This window comes from Pleurodeles waltl, chromosome 3_1 (assembly GCF_031143425.1).
Source record: "Pleurodeles waltl isolate 20211129_DDA chromosome 3_1, aPleWal1.hap1.20221129, whole genome shotgun sequence".
Classification (NCBI taxonomy): Eukaryota; Metazoa; Chordata; class Amphibia; order Caudata; family Salamandridae; genus Pleurodeles; species Pleurodeles waltl.
Window position 1 is genome coordinate 1,906,544,219 of NC_090440.1, and position 22,505 is coordinate 1,906,566,723.

Below are 22,505 nucleotides of genomic sequence, written 5' to 3' on the forward strand. Positions count from 1 at the left end.
TGCCATTAGAACCCGCTAATGTGTGTACTCTGTGGTCCACCACCTCAGCAAGCAGGCAGTGAGCCAGCTGACGACATGCCTTGTTCCCTCCCGCATAATATCTTTGTTTAGTCCGTAGGAGCGCATTTTCTGCCTAATTCATATCCAATGCTTTCAGTTGTTTCCTGACTGCAGCTAGTTGGCGACGAGTCGCAAATGAGCCGGACTGATTGTGATAGTCCTACAGCACCTGCACTCTGGCCTCCAGTCGCCCATGTAGATCACGTCTGTCTTTATTAAAACAGCGGCAATGCGATGAACTGGCCCCACAATACTACCTTCAGTCTCCCACTGAAGGTAAATAGAGGTATCTGGCATGTCAGTTTCTAAAAAGGAGAAGATAGTGGTAGCGATTTCGGACCATAAGGAGTCGTATGTGAGACGTCGCATGCTGAGGCACGTTAAGTGGGGTGAAGCAAGTATAACATGGAGTGATCAGACAGGGCTGGGATGCCAATCTCCACCCCGTGGCTGACTTGGATTAAACGGGGTGAGGTGAGAAAAAAGTCAATGCGGGCATACGTCTGGTGTGCCACTGAGAAGAAAGTGTAACCCCAGTATGTCGGGTGGAAGTGCCTCCATACATCCGCCAGGCCCACGTCAGTCAGCCATTGCCGCGAAATGGATGTAAGTGCATCAGTGTATCCCAATCAATAGAGCAATCTGTCACTCTGGGAGTCCATGACTATACTGAAGTCCCTACGTAGGATGGTATCTATGTCAGGTGTGGACAGCACCTGCTGCAAGGCCTCACGGAGAAAGACACCCTGATGATCATTGGGAGTGTATATGTTCCAAACAGATGCTCCAGGAACGCCCTTGTAACTGGTGCCTCTTCCGAGTGGGTGTTCCTCTGCAGGTGGGCCATCAGCGGAAGATGAAGGCAAGGGAGTCTCCCTCACCTTTTCTGATTTTTTTCCCCAGCATCTTGTGGAATAGATCTTTCACTGTAGCATCTTTTTGATATTATGTTGGGAGGACATAGCGAAGCGCATGGCACCAGGCTGCACAGCACACTAAACTAGGTATCGTAGGACGTGGGCCAGTCCCGGTTGCAGTAGGGCAGTTATATCCTCCAAGCACCCATAGACTGCGAAAGGTCTAGGGCATCACTGGAGGCCTCAGTGGTCTGGCACAGGGGCAGGGCAGGGAACACTCAGTGGCTATGCGTGAGGGAATCAGAAGAGAAAATGTGAGGGGTCCAGTAGGTCCCCCAACCAAACTGCGGCCAGAAGACCAAGTTCTGCAGTAGCTGCCCGCTGTCTGCCCACAGCGCAGGCCAGGCCAGGCAAGCAAGGAAGCAGAACCAGAGATGCTGACGTTGCAGCAGGGAAAGCCACCTCTTGGCAGGCGTGGAAAGCAAACACAACGGGGGTAAACGCCATTTCAGCCCCAGTACATCTATCGGAGGCACTTGGTCGGTAGGTATAAAGATGACACTAGCCCGATCTCGGTGCTGGGTGAGCATGACAATGGCACTGAATAGGTGAGAAAGCACGTCAGGCATAGCAGCAAGTAATAGGACGGGTTGGTCCGACAGCAAGCCGGCTGCAGAAGGACACTTAGAGTGTGTCCCCTCGTCCCACCTCCCTCTCCAACTGTAGGGCAGCATGTGTGGTGGGGTGGTGTAGAAGAAACAGACACTACAATACTGGCACCAAGACTGAGGTGGGGTGGGCTAAAGTCGCCAGGTTGCAGGACAGACCAGCCAAGCCTCGCAAGAGCCGCAGAAGGTCTGCAGGAGCATAAACCCTCATCCTCCACCACCACCCACACACTACCCCAGATCTCCACCAAGTGAGATGACTAGGGGCTTGCCACTAGGCAGACCAAAGTGCAGCTGGATTAACAGGGGGTCCGCAATAGCGAGGCCCCACCGGCCGGTCACCAGTCCTCTCCCCACACGCGAGGCCACCCAAGGCGGCCTGCAGGACGAAGGAGAGGCCCAAGAGGCATGACGGCCCAGCACCCACCCAAAAAGGAAGAGAGGTGGGTGCAGCAGAAGGCCAGCGACAGGCGGGCCCTCATCCAACCCTCTGCCGGCCCCAGCTCAGGCTGCAAAAGAAAGGCAGAGTCTTCAAGCCACCGCGGCTTAGAGTGCCAAGGGGAGGACAGCCTGGGACCCCCAGATGTGGAGCACCGGCGGCCGCGAAATCTCCCCCCCCCCCAAACCTACCTACCTGGTATCCACCCATGCACAGCAGCACACCACAGGCCTACCGTGTCATGGTCCAGAGCACCTGCAATATGCTCCCCAGGCCTTCCTCTCTCCCCACCCCGAAGTCATCACCAGTCCGAGGGCCCGAAGGCAGCAAAGAGAGGCCTGGAGATGGTCTGCGACCCTCCCTAAAGATATGCGGATGGCGGAGCTCTGGCAAAGTAGACCTATTTGGTCACCATCTTGGACGCACACCCGATTTTTTTTTAAATTGACATGATAGAGGATTGGAGAGAAATAAAATGTATTAGATCTTTAGGGAGTGTTTTCATTTTAACACACATTTGCAAAATGAATTGTATGCAAGCATTTCATCTCAGATTCTATACCCATAGCAGGATACCTGCCAAACATCCATGCTTTTATCAAAGAGTGCATGAAGGAGTGACTGATACCTAATGGCAATGAGCAGGAAGTGTTCCAACTTGGCACAATGCTTTCCGCATAGATTCCAATGTAATGCTCATAATCATAGCTGCCAAGGGACCCAATGTAATGTGTGACACCTTCAGTCAATCCTGGCTGTTTCCCAAAAGCAAAACTACAAGGCTCAGAATACAATATGATATTGGTTAAACTGGCATGACTGGCTAAAAGTATCACAAGCCAAAACGTGTCCTCTCAGCAGCTCTGAACATCCATACAGTATTATCTCAATTTCCATGCAGGCAAGCCAAGGAAGAGCACAGAGAATCAGCAAGAATTAGGTTTGCGGTGCTGAAGAAAATATTGCCCAAGAAAGAGAACTCTTGGCAAGCTTGGCCACATCTATACATTTTCTAATATTTAATAAGGAAGCTCTGCATGTGCATACTCTTCTTAAACACTTTAAGGTAATCCAAGAATTACTCCCAGTATGCCAAGGTCAGCGGTAGACTCGCAACCGTGACATACACTCAATCATACTCCATGACATGCAATAACACCCACTTCCATACACCATGCCATACATTCGCACTCATTTATTCTCACTCTCAGTCACTCACATTCACTTCACTCTCATTTGATCACACGTGCACTCACGCTCACACATACAATATTTGAGTTGTTTTTTAACTTATCTTCGGTTTTCACCTCCCCTTCTTCAAAACTCGTCACATTGGGGGTGGGGTTGGTGAAGCTCTTGGCCTTACCCCACCCGGGGAGAGTAATCCGGCGAGGTGACAATCTGGATGACATGTATAGACTAAAGCCCCGGGGCTACCCTTACCTGTGACTCTGCAGAGTCAAAAATGGGGAGGCACTGAGGCGTATCAGGCCCGAGGCCCTGACTTTGTCTTTGTCGAGGACAATCTGTCTGATGGCTTGTGCCTCTAGGCGCTTACAACAGTCAACAGAAAGATTCAGTGCCTCACGCTGCTACTTGACCGTCACTCACAGATCGGATTTTATAGTGAATAACAGGTTAATACTGACTATTAGTAAAGTATACAAATGGCACAAAACAAGGAGCGAAGAACCCCAATGCCCATAAGGGCAAGACACCACTGCCAGGTTCCCAACGAAGAGCAGTGCCTACCACCTGCAGCCACCGGCACAAATTAAGCACTGGTGATCAGAGAAGGAGTTTCTCACCTGGAGTCTCACGCTTGTTTATAGGAGCTCATTATTCTTTTGGAATGAAAGGCCTCTATTTAGTGGGCTTATAAAACACTTTTAGGAGGAGGGAGGTCAAATGCTCTCTTCAAACTTCAATGTCAATGGAACTCGAGCAGCTAAGGAACTGCCTTTCCTTAAGCAATTTTGTGTAAATGTCTCGCAGACCGGAAGGGGTGTGGGAGGGTTCGGGGTTATGTGGATTTAGACATTTTTTCCTCTAAACTTTTCTCTATAATACACTGAAATAATTTGAGTGGAATGCTGATTATGAAATCAACCGCTCCGCAAATGACAACTGAGGTTATTTACTTCGTAGCTCAGTAATGCCCTCTTCTGGCCATCCATTGTAAAACAGTTCCAAGTGGGCTTTACACAGAAAGATGGTCTGACAGTTCTCAGTGATGAGCCTGGAGACATATTTTGTTGTGCCAATGGGGAAGGAGCCCTTGGGTCAACAGGCACGCCCTATGTAAACTGCCCCCTTTGTAATTGAGGATATGAAGGCCAGCAGGGTACATGAATTAAAATAATCTTTAGAATCGCTGAAACTCTTTAGTGAAGAGATCACACCAGTCAGTTCTCTGGAAGAATCTCACAGAGGTGGTGAATATACTGGATTTTACTCTGCAATGAACCTCTGGACTTTCGCATTAATTTTGAATTTTACTTGCAGGACACTGAGAACTTACACTAAGAGGCCCATGAATTACAAATTCAGTCCTCCTGGGAGGAAATTACTTTATGAAACCACATCTACTGACGTCTTTCTTTTAAAGAAAAGCCAAATAAATGCATGAGATACACCTTATTGTGGGGCTTTTAGGTCATAACAGGTATTACTGTAACTCCTGAGCTCATGAAAATGCCTCTTGTATACAAATATCCCTTAAGTGTTTACCGCGAGGAAGCTGTCAATCTTCAAAGAATAACAGGTTTTCGGTGAGCTTTTAAAAGGAGACTATGTGAGACACCTCTCCCACATCATGTCAGCTTCACTTTAATTTTAACCCATGTAACAAACTAATATTTCTTAATCTGACCTTTGTGATCCCATGTATAGGTGTCAATCCTGAAAGCATAATTTGTGTGGGAACACAACACACGATATTGCTTATTTATGCAAACTCTCTCGGATTTTGCCATGACTCATCCTTAATTGCATTTAGTCTAATTTAAAACTAGATTAAGACCTGTACGATTTAGCTAGAGTGATTAAAACATATGAATCCTCTTTTTTCAACAGCGTACTGAAAAGGTTGGATTTTAACTCTTGGGGAGGAAACCCAGAACCTGGGGTGGTGTGGACACTGACTGTGACCAATCCCTCCACCCCCTTTATTTTGGGTTCTTCACTTACTCGGCAGGGAATTTGTTTGGTGGATACAATTTTCCAAAGGTGGCGCCAACACCAGACGGGTGGGCAGCACATGCACTGATTTTTGGTGCATGTCCCATTATGGCTCACCTTTAAAAGAGACTGCTTGTCCGTTTTCAACACACATGTTTTGATGACTGAACTACAACAAGGATCATTTTGTACAAGCTGATAATAATTGTATGAATATGCTATAAGATCTGCTGAATTCCGCCTGATGGTTTATAACTTTTAACAGAACTACTTATTTTTGCTCATTATGGTATCTTGGTGAGTTAATTAATCTGCTATGCCGAGCTGTATGTAACCTGAACATTTTATGTTGAACCTAACTCAGCTCCTAACAAGAGTGGCATGGAGGGTGTCTGATTGGGGCTCCGCTACCTATTGTGAAGCGGTAAGACGCAGAAAAATGTTGTATGTCAAGTCAGTGCTGCTGTTATCGCTTTGATCAGGGCATTTTAGGTGCTTTTAGAGACTAAACCCCACTGCCCAGTTATCACCTGCCTTCCTACCTGAGAACTGTTCTCATTTAGTGCAACACTGCGAGGAGTTAGCATTGCTTACCGTGCCCGATGCTCCCGCAGAAGTTGAGATAAACACAGCAGGTAGAAGGAGGGTGCGCTGTGGGACGTCTCAAGCACTGACGAGTCCACCTTGCAGTGGCTCCAGAAGATGTCTGCCTCGTTAGGAATCCCAGAGCTGTGCCATCGCCCATCCTCGGCCAAGACTCCGTGCTCATTCCCGTCGACCTCCACCAGACTGTCCGAATACTCGGACCCCCCTACAACTAAATAGTTCTGAATGAAGAAAAGCTTTGGTTTCCCCAGGAGCCCGGGGCACAGTGCTCCTGTGAACATATTCCGTATGTTATTCAGCAGAAATCCGTGACTACTCTTGTCAGTGCCGAACACCTCCTGTGCGCTACCGCGGCTCACGATAACACACACAAAGCAGTCATAGTCTCTGTGACGGGGCGTGACTGCCATGTCCCGAACAGTCCGGATCAGATCATCCAAAGTTACGTACACGCAGAACTGAACTTCAAAGTGAAGGGCGGTGAAAGTCTGTCTCAGCACTTCTGCGGAAATAAAGCACACAGACAAATCTATGAGATAACAGCGGCTGTAGTCAGGGCAATAGCAGTCTTCAGTGAAGAGAGGTGGGCATGCAACCAGAACCACCCCCCCTTCCTATACCAGATAGAAAGGTTTAGTTTACTACAGATTGCAGTGGGCGCCTATTTTCCCACTTCTTTACTCGTTGTGAATGTGTTTGGACCCAACCAATATTAAATATCCTTACTCTCAAGTTAAACCTGCACCAAAAAAACAGCCCCAACCAAGACATAACACACCAATGATTCGTTTTTATTTGTTATGAAAAGATAGGAATTCATGAAGTATCATTGCCCAGCAACTGGGAATCCAACATGAAGATGACCCAGAAATCACTGAACCTGGGCGCTCTAGTGTCCGCAGCATTCATCACAGAAGGCCAGTGTTCAAGAAAAAAGGGGGAGCCTTACACGTGTCTGTCTTCGGGGCAACAGCTAGCATGTGATGCTCTTGAGTCCTGAAATTTTCAAGCGATCTCAGTTTTTCGCTGTCAATACTATATTTACAGTAGATCTACCTTACTATCTTCACACTATTGGGAACAAAGAAGCAGGTGTTGTGTGAAAACACAATTGTTCACAATTTATGCCTATGCTTTGGGAGGAGAGGAGAAATATGAACTACTGATGAGATGCAGCAACAGATCTGTGCTGTAAGCGAAAAGCTAAGATGAAGGAGTGTTTTCTATGACACTACAAAGGATTTATTTTTCAAGCTCATTTTCTATTGTAGTCAACCGTAGGCTGTCCAAACATAACGGGATGGCTTCAAGGCATTTCACTGGCCTGAACGGATATAACACATACTGTGTTGTGGGAACAGAAGTATCTTCAGCTGTTTCTTGAAGAGCCTATGTTTTTTCATTACCTCAGAGCACAAGGAGGATGGAATCCCAAAGGCGAGTCCCAAGCACAAAAAATGACTTACGGCCAAAAAAAAAATAAAAAAAAAAATATATATATATATATTTATATATATGGAAAATGTCACTTACCCAGTGTATATCTGTTCGTGGCATGAGACGCTGCAGATTCACATGCTGTGCATATCCCGCCATCTAGTGTTGGGCTCGGAGTATTACAAGGTGTTTTTCTTCGAAGAAGTCTTTTCGAGTCACAAGATCGAGGGACTCCTCCCCTTTCGGCTCCATTGCGCATGGGCGTCGACTCCATGTTAGATTGTTTTCCCCACAGAGGGTGAGGTAGGAGTTGTGTATATAGTAATAGTGCCCATGCAATGGAGTAAGTATGTATGTACATAATGTGTCTAAAAGTGATATTGAAAATGTCACTTACCCAGTGTACATCTGTTCGTGGCATCAGTCGCAGTAGATTCGCATTTTTTGCAATAGCTCGCCATCTGGTGTTGGGCCGGAGTGTTACAAGTTGTTTTTCTTCGAAGAAGTCTTTCGAGTCACGGGACCGAGTGACTCCTCCTTTTGTGTCCATTGCGCATGGGCGTCGACTCCATCTTCGATTGTTTTTCCCCGCAGAGGGTGAGGTAGGAGTTGAATTGTAGTAATAGTGCCCATGCAATGGAGTGACTAAGTATGCACCTATTTAAGGTTGAGATGATACATATATAAATAGTTGAAGGTAACTTCCAAACTGCTACAGGCTCCCGGGGAGGCGGGTGGGCACATGCGAATCTACTGCGACTGATGCCACGAACAGATGTACACTGGGTAAGTGACATTTTCAGTTCAATGGCATCTGTCGCTGTAGATACGCATGTTTTGCATAGACTAGTAAGCAGTTATGTCCCCAAAAGCGGTGGATCAGCCTGTAGGAGTGGAAGTAGTCTGAAATAATGTTCTTAATACGGCTTGACCTACTGTGGCTTGTTGTGCGGATAACACGTCTACACAGTAGTGCTTGGTGAATGTGTGAGGCGTAGACCATGTGGCTGCCTTACATATTTCTTGCATTGGGATGTTTCCTAGAAAGGCCATGGTAGCACCTTTCTTTCTGGTTGAGTGTGCCCTTGGTGTAATGGGCAGCTGTCGTTTAGCTTTAAGGTAGCAGATTTGGATGCATTTAACTATCCATCTGGCTATACCTTGTTTTGATATTGGGTTTCCTGCATGAGGTTTTTGAAATGCAATAAATAGTTGTTTAGTCTTTCTGATGTTTTTTGTTCTGTCAATGTAATACATTAATGCTCTTTTGACATCTAATGTATGTAGTGCCCTTTCAGCTACGGTATCTGGCTGTGGAAAGAACACTGGAAGTTCCACTGTTTGATTTAGATGGAACGGTGAAATAACCTTTGGCAAAAATTTTGGATTGGTCCTTAGGACGACCTTATTCTTGTGTAGTTGTATAAAAGGTTCCTGTATTGTAAACGCCTGAATCTCGCTTACTCTTCTTAGGGAAGTAATGGCGATGAGAAATGCCACCTTCCAGGTTAGGAACTGTATTTCGCAGGAGTGCATGGGTTCAAAAGGTGGACCCATAAGTCTAGTTAGGACAACATTTAGGTTCCATGAAGGAACAGGTGGTGTTCTTGGTGGTATAATTCTCCTAAGGCCCTCCATGAATGCTTTAATGACTGGTATCTTATATAGGGAAGTTGAATAGGTAGTCTGCAGGTATGCAGATATTGCTGCAAGGTGTATTTTAATGGAAGAGAAAGCCAGGTTAGATTTTTGTAAGTGAAGCAAGTAACCCACTACATGTTCTGGAGTTGTGTGTAATGGTTGTATTTGATTAATATGGCAGTAGCAAACAAACCTCTTCCATTTACTTGCATAGCAGTGCCTGGTGGATGGCCTTCTGGCTTGTTTTATGACTTCCATACATTCTTGGGTAAGTTGTAAGTGCCCGAATTCTAGGATTTCAGGAGCCAGATTGCTAGATTCAGCGATGCTGGATCTGGGTGTCTGATCTTTTGGTTGTGCTGTGTCAACAGATCTGGCCTGTTGGGCAATTTGATGCAGGGTACTACTGATAGGTCTAGCAGCGTTGTGTACCAGGGTTGCCTTGCCCAAGTTGGTGCTATTTATATGAGTTTGAGTTTGTTTTGACTGAGTTTGTTTACCAGGTAAGGAAGGAGAGGGAGAGGAGGAAAAGCGTAAGCAAATATCCCTGACCAGTTCATCCATAGGGCATTGCCTTGGGACTGTTTGTGTGGGTATCTGGATGCGAAGTTTTGGCATTTTGCGTTCTCCTTTGTCGCAAACAAGTCTATTTGAGGTGTTCCCCAGAGTTTGAAATAAGTGTTCAGAATTTGGGGGTGAATTTCCCATTCGTGGACCTGTTGGTGATCTCGAGAGAGATTGTCTGCGAGTTGATTTTGGATCCCTGGTATAAATTGTGCTATTAGGCGAATTTGGTTGTGAATTGCCCAACGCCAAATCTTTTGTGCTAGCAGGCTTAACTGCGTGGAGTGCGTCCCCCCTTGCTTGTTTAGATAATACATTGTTGTCATGTTGTCTGTTTTGACGAGAATGTATTTGTGAACTATTATTGGTTGGAAAGCTTTTAGTGCTTGAAAAACTGCTAGAAGTTCTAGGTGATTTATATGCAGTTTTGTTTGATGTACGTTCCATTGTCCTTGTATGCTGTGTTGATCGAGGTGTGCTCCCCACCCTGTCATGGAAGCATCTGTTGTTATTACGTATTGTGGCACTGGATCTTGGAAAGGCCGCCCTTTGGTTAAATTTATGTTGTTCCACCACAGAAGCGAGAGGTAAGTTTGACGGTCTATTAACACCAGATCTAGAAGGTGACCCTGTGCTTGTGACCATTGTGATGCTAGGCACTGTTGTAAGGGCCTCATGTGCAGTCTTGCGTTTGGGACAATGGCTATGCATGAAGACATCATGCCTAGGAGTTGTAATATCATCTTTGCTTGTATCTTTTGTGTTGGATACATGCGTTGTATGATGGTGTTGAAATTTTGAATTCTTTGTGGACTTGGAGTGGCTACTCCTTTTGATGTGTCTATTATGGCTCCCAGGTATTGTTGTACCTTGCGCGGCAGAATTTTGGATTTTGTGAAATTGACGGTGAACCCTAGTTTGAAGAGGGTTTGTATGATATGATTTGTGTGATTTGAGCACTCTATTAACGAATGGGCCTTGATTAGCCAGTCGTCTAGATATGGGAACACATGTATTTGCTGCCTTCTTATGTGTGCAGCGACTACCGCTAGACATTTGGTAAAGACTCTTGGTGCGGTTGTTAATCCGAAAGGCAGTACCTTGAATTGGTAATGTATTCCCTTGAATACAAACCTTAGGTATTTCCTGTGCGATGGGTGTATTGGTATATGGAAATAAGCATCCTTGAGGTCTAAAGTTGCCATGTAGTCGTGTAGTTTTAGCAATGGCAATACTTCTTGTAGTGTGACCATGTGAAAGTGGTCTGATTTGATGAAAGTGTTCACTACTCTGAGGTCTAGGATTGGTCTCAGCGCTTTGTCCTTCTTTGGTATCAGAAAGTACAGAGAGTAAACTCCGGTGTTTATTTGTGTGTTTGGCACTAATTCGATTGCATTCTTTTGCAATAGTGCCTGCACTTCTATCTCCAGGAGATTGGAATGGTGTGTTGTCAAATTTTGTGCTTTTGGTGGTATGTTTGGAGGGAATTGTAGAAATTCTATGCAATAACCATGTTGGATAATTGCTAGAACCCAAGTGTCTGTAGTGATTTCCTCCCATGCTTTGTAATAATGACTTATTCTTCCCCCCACTGGTGTTGTGTGGAGGGGGTGAGTGACATGTGAGTCACTGTTTAGTAGTAGGGGGTTTGGGGCTCTGAAATCTTCCTCTATTCCTAGGGAATTGCCCTCCTCTATATTGTCCCCGAAAACCTCCTCTATACTGTCCCTGGTAACTGGACGGTGTTGCTTGTGAGGTGCCGGCTTGTGTGCTCTGACCCCGAAACCCCCCTCGAAAGGGTGTTTTACGGAATGTGCTGTAATTGCCTCTGCTCTGCGGGGAGTAGAGTGCGCCCATGGCTTTGGCAGTGTCCGTATCTTTTTTGAGTTTCTCAATCGCTGTGTCCACTTCTGGACCGAACAGTTCTTTTTCGTTAAAAGGCATATTGAGAACTGCTCGTTGAATCTCTGGTTTAAATCCAGACGTTCGGAGCCATGCATGCCTTCTGATAGTTACAGATGTATTAATTGTCCGTGCAGCTGTATCTGCAGCGTCCATGGAGGAGCGGATCTGGTTGTTGGAAATGGTCTGTCCCTCCTCAACCACTTGTTTTGCCCTATTTTGTAAGTCCTTGGGCAGATGTTCAATGAGATGTTGCATCTCGTCCCAGTGGGCTCTGTCATAGCGCGCAAGTAGTGCCTGGGAGTTCGCGATGCGCCACTGGTTTGCAGCTTGTGCTGCGACTCTCTTACCAGCTGCATCGAACTTGCGGCTTTCTTTATCTGGGGGTGGTGCATCTCCAGATGTGTGGGAGTTGGCCCTTTTCCTAGCTGCTCCTACAACGACAGAGTCTGGTGGCAGCTGTGTAGTGATGAAAACCGGGTCTGTAGGAGGCGCCTTATACTTTTTTTCCACCCTTGGTGTGATTGCCCTACTTTTGACCGGCTCCTTAAAGATTTCTTTTGCGTGCCGGAGCATACCAGGGAGCATAGGCAGGCTTTGGTATGAGCTGTGGGTGGAGGAGAGTGTGTTGAATAAAAAATCATCCTCGACCTGTTCTGAGTGGAGGCTTACGTTGTGAAATTGTGCTGCTCTAGCCACCACTTGAGAATACGCGGTGCTGTCCTCTGGTGGAGATGGCTTTGTAGGGTATGCCTCCGGACTATTATCTGACACTGGGGCGTCGTATAGGTCCCATGCGTCTTGATCTTGGTCACCCTGGCTTATGGTGGTGTGAGCTGGGGAGTGTGATGGAGTTTGTGCTGGTGAGACGTTAATCACGGGCGGAGGAGAGGGTGGTGGGGTAACTCTTTTCACCACTTTAGGTTGTGGTGTCTGTTCAGTTTGGAACTCCAACCTTCTCTTTCTTCTAATGGGGGGAAGGGTGCTTATTTTTCCTGTCCCCTGCTGTATGAAAATACGCTTTTGCGTATGGTCTACATCAGTTGATTGTAGCTCTTCCCTCAAACCTATGCTTTTGCATTTGGGAGGTTAGCGAGTGCTCTTCTGTATAAGAGCCTGAAGCTGGGTCGCTTGCAGTTTGTTTCGGCACCGAAACCCTGTCTGCGTGTTTTTTCGGCTCCGAGATGACTTTTTTCTTTTTCGGGGCCGAAACCTCTCGGCGTCGATCTTCTTCGGTGCCGCTGTCTCGGCGTCGAGCCGTGTCCACACCGGCATCTCGGTGTCGAGGCTTGTCTCCAGCACTTTCTCGGTCCCGAGAAGGCTGCGTGCCGGTGTCTCGACCGGAGTCGGACGATCTCGGCACTGTTTGGGCCTTTTTCGGTGCCGACGGTCGGTCACCGAATTTATGGGTGGAGCCATGGCCTGAAGGCAGTGGCGTCCCCTGGGCCTTGTAAATCTTCCTCTGTGTGGTTTTCGACGTCTTACTCACGGTTTGTGTATCGTCGAATCCTTCGGAGTCCGATTCTTGGATCGAGAAGGTACCTTCCTCTTCTTGTTCCTCGAACTCTCGGTGGGCTGTCGGCGCGGACGCCATCTGAAGTCTTCTGGCTCGACGGTCTCGGAGTGTTTTTCGGGACCGGAACGCACGACAGGCCTCGCAGGTGTCTTCACTGTGCTCAGGTGACAGGCACAGGTTACAGACCAAGTGTTGGTCTGTATAGGGGTATTTATTGTGGCATTTGGGGCAGAAACGGAACGGGGTCCGTTCCATCGGCGTTCTTCAGCACGCGGTCGGGCCGACCAGGCCCCGACGGGGGATCGAAAAACTACCCCGAAGGGCACCGGAGCTCTTCGATCTTCGATGCGGTGTTGAATCTAACTACGCCGATCCCGAACGCAACAATACCGACGAAAATCTTCCGAAATTAGCTATCTTTCCGTTCCGAAACTCGGATCGACAGGAACACGTCCGAACCCGATGGCGGAAAAAAAACAATCGAAGATGGAGTCGACGCCCATGCGCAATGGACACAAAAGGAGGAGTCACTCGGTCCCGTGACTCGAAAGACTTCTTCGAAGAAAAACAACTTGTAACACTCCGGCCCAACACCAGATGGCGAGCTATTGCAAAACATGCGTATCTACAGCGACAGATGCCATCGAACATATATTTACAAATTTACAAGTTTATTTTTATCAACTTATAACGGCTACAGGCTCCCGGGGAGGTGGGAGGGCGCATGTGAATCTGCAGTGTCTCATGCCACGAACAGATGTACACTGGGTAAGTGACATTTTCCGTTCGATGGCATGTGTAGCTGCAGATACACATGCTGTGCATAGACTAGTAAGCAGTTGTCTCCCCAAAAGCGGTGGTTTAGCCTGTAGGAGTTGAAGTTGTTTGAAATAATGTTCGTAATACTGCCTGTCCTACTGTGGCTTGTTGTGTTGTTAACACATCCACACAGTAATGTTTAGTGAATGTATGAGGCGTAGACCATGTGGCTGCCTTACAGATTTCTGTCATTGGTATATTTCCTAGAAAGGCCATGGTGGCGCCTTTCTTTCTAGTGGAGTGTGCCTTTGGTGTAATAAGCAGTTCTCTCTTTGCTTTAACATAACAGGTTTGAATACACTTAACTATCCATCTGGCAATGCCTTGTTTGGATATTGGATTTCCTGCATGAGGTTTTTGAAAAGCTACAAACAATTGTTTAGTTTTGCGAAATTGTTTGGTTCTATCAATGTAATATATTAGTGCTCTTTTTATGTCTAATGTATGTAATCCTCTTTCAGCTACAGAGTCTGGTTGTGGAAAAATACTGGGAGTTCCACTGTTTGATTTAAGTGGAACAGTGATATAACTTTTGGTAAAAATTTGGGATTTGTGCGTAGAACCACTTTATGTTTGTGTATTTGTATAAAGGGTTCCTGTATGGTAAATGCTTGTATTTCACTTACTCTTCTTAGAGATGTGATAGCTATTAGGAAGGCTACTTTCCATGTTAAGTATTGCATCTCACAAGAGGGCATGGGTTCAAATGGTGGACCCATGAGTCGTGTTAATACAATATTGAGGTTCCACGATGGAACTGGTGGTGTTCTTGGGGGAATGATTCTTTTTAGACCCTCTTTAAATGCTTTTATGACTGGGATTCTAAATAGTGATGTTGCATGTGTTATTTGCAGATAGGCAGAAATTGCTGTGAGATGTATTTTAATGGATGAAAAAGCTAACTTAGACTTTTGTAAGTGTAGTAAGAAGCTTACAATGTTTTTTGTGGACGCGTGTAATGGTTGAATTTGATTATTATGACAGTAATAAACAAATCGTTTCCATTTATTTGCGTAGCAATGTCTTGTAGTAGGTTTCCTAGCCTGTTTGATGACCTCCATACATTCTTGTGTAAGGTCTAGATGTCCAAATTCTAAGACTTCAGGAGCCAGATTGCTAGATTGAGCGATGCTGGATTCGGGTGTCTGATCTGTTGTTTGTATTGAGTTAACAGATCTGGTCTGTTTGGTAGCTTGATATGAGGCACTACTGACAGGTTTAGTAGTGTTGTGTACTATGGTTGGCGTGCCCAAGTTGGTGCTACTAGTATTAATTTGAGTTTGTTTTGACTCAGTTTGTTTACTAGATACGGAAGGAGTGGGAGAGGGGGAAAAGCGTAAGCAAATATCCCTGACCAACTCATCCATAACTCATTGCCCTTGGAGTGAGGGTGTGGGTACCTGGATGCGAAATTTTGGCATTTTGTGCTAAGAGACACAGCTGTGAGGAGTGTGTCCCTCCCTGTTTGTTTAGATAATACATTGTTGTCATGTTGTTTGTTTTGACAAGAATGTGTTTGTGGGCTATTAGTGGTTGAAATGCTTTCAATGCTAGAAACACTGCTAGTAGTTCCAGTTGATTTATATGAAGTTGTTTTTGATGAGTGTCCCATTGTCCCTGGCTGCTGTGTTGGTTGAGGTGTGCTCCCCACCCTACCATGGAAGCATCTGTTGTGATCACGTATTGAGGCACTGGGTCTTGGAAAGGCCGCCCTTGGTTTAAATTTATAGGATTCCACCATTGAAGCGAGGTGTGTGTTTGGCGGTCTATCAACACTAGATCTTGAAGTTGACCCTGTGCTTGTGTCCAATGTGTCGCTAGGCACTGCTGTAAGGGCCGCATGTGTAATCTTGCGTTTGGGACAATGGCTATGCATGAAGACATCATGCCTAGAAGTTTCATCACTAATTTTACTTGATATTGTTGGTTTGGGTGCATGCTTTGTATTACGTTTTGGAATGCTTGTACCCTTTGTGGACTTGGAGTGGCAATCCCTATTTTTGTGTTGATTGTTGCTCCTAAGTATTGTATTTGACACGGTTGTAAGTGTGATTTTAGGTAGTTTATTGAGAACCCTAGTTTGTGAAGGGTTTCTATGATGTATTTTGTGTGTTGAAGACACTCTTTCTGAGTGCTGGTTTTTATTAACCAATCGTCTAGATACGGGAATACGTGTATGTGCTGTCTTCTGATATGTGCCGCTACTACTGCAAGGCATTTTGTAAATACCCTTGGTGCTGTTGTTATCCCGAATGGTAACACTTTGAATTGGTAATGTACTCCTTGGATTACAAACCTTAAGTATTTCCCGTGTGAAGGATGTATGGGTATATGGAAGTAAGCATCCTTGAGGTCTAATGTTGACATGTAGTCTTGTTGTTTGAGCAAGAGAATCACGTCTTGAAGTGTTACCATGTGAAAGTGATCTGATTTGATGTAAAGATTTAGTGTTCTGAGATCTAAGATGGGTCTCAGAGTTTTGTTCTTTTTTGGTATTAGAAAATACAGGGAATAAACACCTGTTCCTTTCTGATGGTTGGGTACCAGTTCTATTGCCTCTTTCTGTAACAACGCTTGGACTTCTAGTTGTAATAGATCCAAGTGCAGTTTGGACATGTTGTGTGTTTTTGGAGGCACATTTGGTGGTAATTGTAGGAATTCTATACAATAACCATGTTGGATAATGGCTAGGACCCACGAGTCTGTAGTTATTTCTTCCCAATTTTTGTAATAATCTGTGAGTCTACCCCCCACTGGTGTTAAGTGTTGGGGATTTGTGACATTGAAGTCACTGTTTAGTTTGTGGGGTTTTTGGGCTTTGGAATTTCCCTCTTGTTTTAGGGAACTGTCCTCCTCTTTATTGTCCCCGAAAGCCTCCTCTTTGATACTGGCCCGGGTATGTGGGTCTGGCCTGTGAGGTCAAAGGTTCTGTGCTTTAGGCTCGAAACCCCCCTCTAAAATGTGGCTTCGTAAAGGTGCCTCTGTTCTGTGGGGAGTAGAGCACGCCCATGGCTTTGGCCGTGTCAGTGTCCTTCTTTAGCTTCTCTATAGCTGTATCCACCTCCGGCCCAAACAACTGTTGTCCATTAAAAGGCATATTAAGCACATCCTGCTGGATCTCTGGCTTAAATCCGGAGGTGCGTAGCCATGCGTATCTCTGAATAGTGACCGCTGTGTTTACAGTTCTGGCGGCTGTGTCCACTGCGTCCATAGCCAATCGTATCTGGTTGTTGGAGATACTTTGGCCCTCCTCCACCACTTGCTGTGCACGCTTTTGAAACTCCTTGGGAAGATGTTGAATAAAATGCTGCATTTCATCCCAATGAGCCCTGTCATATCTTGCCAATAAAGCCTGTGAATTGGCAATGCGCCATTGATTGGCTGCCTGTGCTGCAACCCTTTTCCCCGCTGCATCAAACTTTCGACTTTCTTTGTTGGGTGGTGGTGCATCCCCAGAAATCTGTGAGTTTGCCCTTTTGCGGGCTGCGCCTACTACCACTGAGTCAGGTGTTAGTTGTTGCGTGATGTACACAGGGTCCGTAGGGGAGGCTTGTACTTCTTTTCCACCTAGGTGTAATGGCTCTGCATTTGACGGGGTCTTGAAACAGTTGTTTTGCGTGTTTTAACATCCCTGGTAACATCGGCAGACTCTGGTATTGGCTGTGTGTTGATGACAAAGTATTGAATAAAAAGTCATCCTCTATATGTTGAGCATGCAGTGCTACATTGTGAAAAGTAGCTGCTCTGGACACCACCTGCTTGTAAGCAGTACTGTCTTCTGGTGGTGACGGTCTTGCCGGGTAGCAATCCAGACTATTGTCAGATACTGGTGCATCGTATAGATCCCATGCATCTGGGTCATCCTGGCTCATCCCTGTGTGCGTTGGAGATTGCATCATTGGAGGTGTTGCAATTGGTGACAGTTGCGGTGAGTGCTGTGGCGATGGTTGTGGCGAAAAACGTGGTGGAGTTTTTTCTTTAGCCACTTTTGCTTTTGGCTGTTTTTCTGTTTCTTGGAAAGCAAGTTTCCTTTTCATTTTAATAGCGGGGAGAGTTCTTATTTTCCCTGTGTCTTTCTGAATATGGAGCCTTCTTTGTGTATAGTCTGGCTCTCCCAGCTCTAATTCTTGTCCAAATTTATGGCCTTGTAGTTGTGATGAAAGGCCTTGTTCTTCGGAATAGGAGCTCTGTTTCGGCTCCGATGCTGGGTGTTTCGGCACCGAAACTTTTTCCGCAGTCTTTTTCAGCTCCAAAGCCACCTTTTTCGGTTTCGGGGTGCCGATCTCTCGGTGCCGACTTTGCTCGGAGCCGGTATCTCGGCGTCGAGTATGGTCGGAGCCAGTATCTCGGTGGCGAGTATATTCTGTGCTGGTATCTCGAACGGAGTCGGATGTCTTCAACACGTGTGTGCCCTTTTTCGGTGCCGATGCTTGGTCACCGTGTTTACGGGTTAAGCCATGGCCTGCCGGCGGTGGCGTCCCCTGGGCTTTCATTATTTTGGTGTGAGTTTTAGCCGGGGCAGTTTTACTCACGGTTTTCGCCGGCTGCTCACTTTCGGCTTCGTCCGAGTCCGAATCAGGAATGGAGAAAGTCTCCTCTTCTTCGACGTCGTGGTGTCCTGACGGCGTCGATGCCATTTGAAGCCTTCGAGCTCTCCGGTCTCGTAGCGTCTTCTTCGACCGAAATGCCTGACAGGCCTCGCAGGTATCCTCTTTGTGTTCGGGGGACAAACACAAATTAGAGACCAAATGCTGGTCTGTATAAGGATACTTATTGTGGCATTCAGGGCAGAAGCGGAATGGGGTACGTTCCATGAGCCTTGAAGACGCACGCGGTCGGGCCGACCAGGCCCCGCCGGGGAATGGAAGCCCCGAAGGGCTACCGGAGCTCTTCTTTTATTCGGTGTCTATCTGCTATAACTAACCCGATACCGAACGCAAACAATACAGACGATTTTTCCGAGATTTAACTAACTTTCCGAACCGAAACACGGAGCGAAGAGGAACACGTCCGAACCCGATGGCGGAAAGAAAACAATCTAACATGGAGTCGACGCCCATGCGCAATGGAGTCGAAATGGGAGGAGTCCCTCGATCTCGTGACTCGAAAAGACTTCTTCGAAGAAAAACAACTTGTAACACTCCGAGCCCAACACTAGATGGCGGGATAAGCACAGCATGTGTATCTGCAGCTACACATGCCATCGAATGAATATATATATATATATATATATATATATATATACACACACACACACACACACACACACACACACACACCCCCCCCCCCCGCAGGCCTTTTTCACTGCATTTGCAGTCTGTATGCAGGACCTCAGGACTTGAAAAGACTTCTACAACTTGCACATGTCGAAGCCAAATGCTAAATGGAAGAAGTATGCACAGCATGTGTATCTTACAACTACATATGAACCAAATATAATTTAACTGTGTTCTGTGTAGTTATAATCTGAAATCATTGTTTGAACGTGTAAAAAAAAAGTAGAAATTCAGCCTATGCGTCAGTTAGGCACAACATTTTTTGGGAGGGACAATCTTAAAATTGAGTAAGTGTAAATATAAAAAAGGGGACAGTCTCACAAAAATGTAATATTTTATAGACTAAAATGATTATGTGGGAAAGCAGGAACTAAGAGTTGCACGCACTACTCTAGAATAGGGGTCTTCAAACTGGGGGGCCGGCCACCCTAAGGGGGCCTCAAGTGATCCTGGGGGTTGGGGGGGGGGGGTCCCAGACTCTGGCCAAAATAAGGACTTTGCAGATAATAGTGCTTTGTTTAAAGCCAAAAAATGTTTATTGCATTTGTGAAAAGGTAACTGAACTTAACTGGAATGTTTAAATAAGCTTAGACTTATTTAAACATTGCCAACTTAATAGAATAGTTATGAAAAAGTCTAAGGGGGGGCCCGGTGATTTATTTTTTTCCCACTTGGGGGTGGGGGGCGGCATTAACAAGTTTGAAAACCACTGCTCTAGAATCTCACAACAGAGTCAAAGGCATATGGCCATTTCAATGAAGGAGACTGACTTCTTAGCGTCCACGAGTCCACGTCCAAACTCGGATTAGCACGGCAACCTAATGCAGTTCCACTTTATTCTGGATTTACACAAAGAGAGACGAGTTTCAAAGGAGTTCAAGAAATATGTAAATCTTTCACTCTGTTAGGACACCTCAGAGTATTGCAATTGGCCTTTCTCTCTGACTAGAGCCTGGACACTTTCTGGGTGCAAACTCACAAGTACACATCCACGTTGTAATGTAGCCTTAAGGACATTTTAGCCCACTGTCTGATCTGCACAAGCTGTACCTATCTCCTGCAGTGTGATGTTCCATGGTAATTAGTCAATACATTTTAATAACATAAGATGCCCAGGTACAAGAGAAGGGAAAGGTTACTCACCCAAGACTATTCCCATTACATCCTCTTCTTACAAGCACCTCATACGATCCGTGTAACTGTGGCCATTAAGAAACACCTACACCTGCTTATTAATGCATAACCTATTCATTAAGGGGAGTTTTGTACCATATGAATTACAGCATGAACTTATTACCTAGGGCCCTTTTCTGTGTGACATGGGTGTCTCTGCAAAACATACAAGTAATATTCCCAGAGCAGTCAACCAGAGCACGCCCTGGCAAGACTTACCTGTATCATTGCCAATGCAGTCAATAATCAGACACATCCCCAAAGGGTGGCTCTGCATCGTGTAACAATCATCGAGACCCTAGAAAACACAAGCACCTCACATTAGTTTTTCTTCTCTGGCAGTCTTCCTTAACATCACCAGTGATCTGGTTTTCCACCTCTCTTGACTGCAACTGCCTTCTAATCTTGTTGGGGGCACCAACGGGGCCAATACTGGGAGAAAGAGCGAAAGCCAAAAGAGAAAAAAAAAATAAGAAATGTATGCAGAAATATCAGAGAGAAAAAGAGTGCAATATACAACTCTCCGGTGATGAGGAAAGTATGATATTTATTACACCTAACACAATTGTAGAGCTCTGAATTTATTGCACCATTTATGAATCTAGGCCTGAAAAATGGTGCGTAACATGCAAATTTTGGAGATTTCTACACCAAAATTTGTAGTACTCGTTATTTACCACCCCTCCACACACACACATTGTTTCCCCCCAATCCAAACCCCCAACAACCCAACTTGCTTTTCCTTTGCACACTCATCCTTGAGGTCCTTTAAATATCTTTTTCCATTTTATATTTTTTTTAATGCTTAGCAGCTTCCATTTCCTGTCAGGCCATGAGACATTTCAAAAAGGACTTTCCTGCTGAAAAGGTGCATTTTTCTATTTACTCATCTAACTGGTGTCAGCAATCTTGGATCCATAAATAAAAATAAATTAAAATGAGGGTCATGTCGTTCCGCTGGCACGCACATGCTTCCCCAGCAGAGTGATGCAAGAGCGGCTGCATCATTGCGCCTTTTTTTAGGGTCGAGCACACAAGCGCTCCGTCCCTGTTGTAATCTCTCTTTGGGCTTGTAACCACGCCCGTGTCAAGCCCACCACTTTCACTGGGTCGTGGGCTTGCCTTTTAAAATCCGCTTGCTTTTATTAGTGAAAGACATGCATACCTCATGCCTTTTCCGGTGTTTAGCCCTCCTTGAGCGCACCGGCCAACTACTGAAAACTTACGAGACTCGATGTTTTCAGCCTGGTTTCTGCACTACTTTACCTTTTTATTTTCCATGCAGTGCGACTGTGCTGAGTTTTACATAGCGCGATCGCGCTCGCTTTTTTTGTTTTCATTTTCAGCACAATCACGCTTGTTTTTTTCTTTTTTCTTTCAATTTGTGTGGCAAGAAAAGTCCGGTTAAAAGTTTACAACGCTAATAGCTTTAACTCGAGCAAATGTGAGACCTGCTGCATTGCAAATGTTTGTTCTTTTCTTGAAACTGCTGTATAGCATTGCCGAAAATTATTGGCAGGCAATAGAACAACAATGTGAGAACTATTGTCTTTGTCAATGTTTGCTACTGTGGTTTACTTGCTTCTGCACCATTGACTTCAAGATCAAAAGGCATGTTTACTACACGTGTATTGATAAAACCAAGGATATCCAAGGAACACTGGAGATCTGTGGTACTGCAAGTCGAATTTGAGAGTTAAGTAGGCAGTTATTAGAGACTAACGTGACCTCATTTGTAGCTGCCACTTCCTTTGGTCTGTGGTAGGAATGCAACATGTTTCTCCATTCATCAGTCTCTATCAGAGCATCTATCCTTTTACCATCCCTATCCGCAGATGCACATACTGTAGATCAGGGCCGGCATTAGGGCGGCGCGACCAGTGTAGCCGCACTGGGTACTGACTTGGGGGGGAGGGGCCGGGAGGAAGGGTGGGATTACTGATCTCAGAATGAGGGCGCGCTGTGTTTAGCATAACTTACGATTTTAAAAGCACCCGCTGGAGAGTTCTTTGTGCATCCAGCTTCCAGGCAGCAATGAAAATGTGAAGATAACTCTAGTGATTAATGTTCCTGCTAGAGCGAGAGATCAGAGCTTTGTCCAGTGGCAGTTTTGACTCGTTATGAAGTAGCACAGAGGGTTAATATGCCTGGTGCAAAGAACAGAGCTTTATTTTATGTGGAAAGCTGAGTGGATTAGTAAAGTCAGCCTTTACCGGAGCTTTGAAACAAATTATGTTTATATGAGAGAGCGACTTTGGAAAGATGAGGAGCACTTTTTTCGCGTGATAGTGATCAAATCTGAGCAGGAGGTCATGGGGGAAGGTGCCAAAAAGGACTGTTGCATAGGGAGCTACCAGCGCTAAAGTC

General features: G+C 45.7%; 1 protein-coding gene across 4 annotated transcripts in view; it reads right to left on the bottom strand.

Annotated features, from left to right (window-relative positions):
- The window catches only part of CFLAR (CASP8 and FADD like apoptosis regulator), a 224,671-nt gene that overhangs the window by 16,483 nt on the left and 185,683 nt on the right, over window positions 1–22,505 (bottom strand). For all 4 annotated transcript variants that reach the window (XM_069226076.1, XM_069226080.1, XM_069226079.1 and 1 more), the window contains 2 exons: window positions 20,358–20,436; window positions 5,799–6,312 (listed from right to left, as the gene is read on the bottom strand). In XM_069226076.1, coding sequence (XP_069082177.1) covers window positions 5,799–6,312; window positions 20,358–20,436 — 593 coding nt within the window. The remainder of the gene's footprint in view (window positions 1–5,798; window positions 6,313–20,357; window positions 20,437–22,505) is intronic.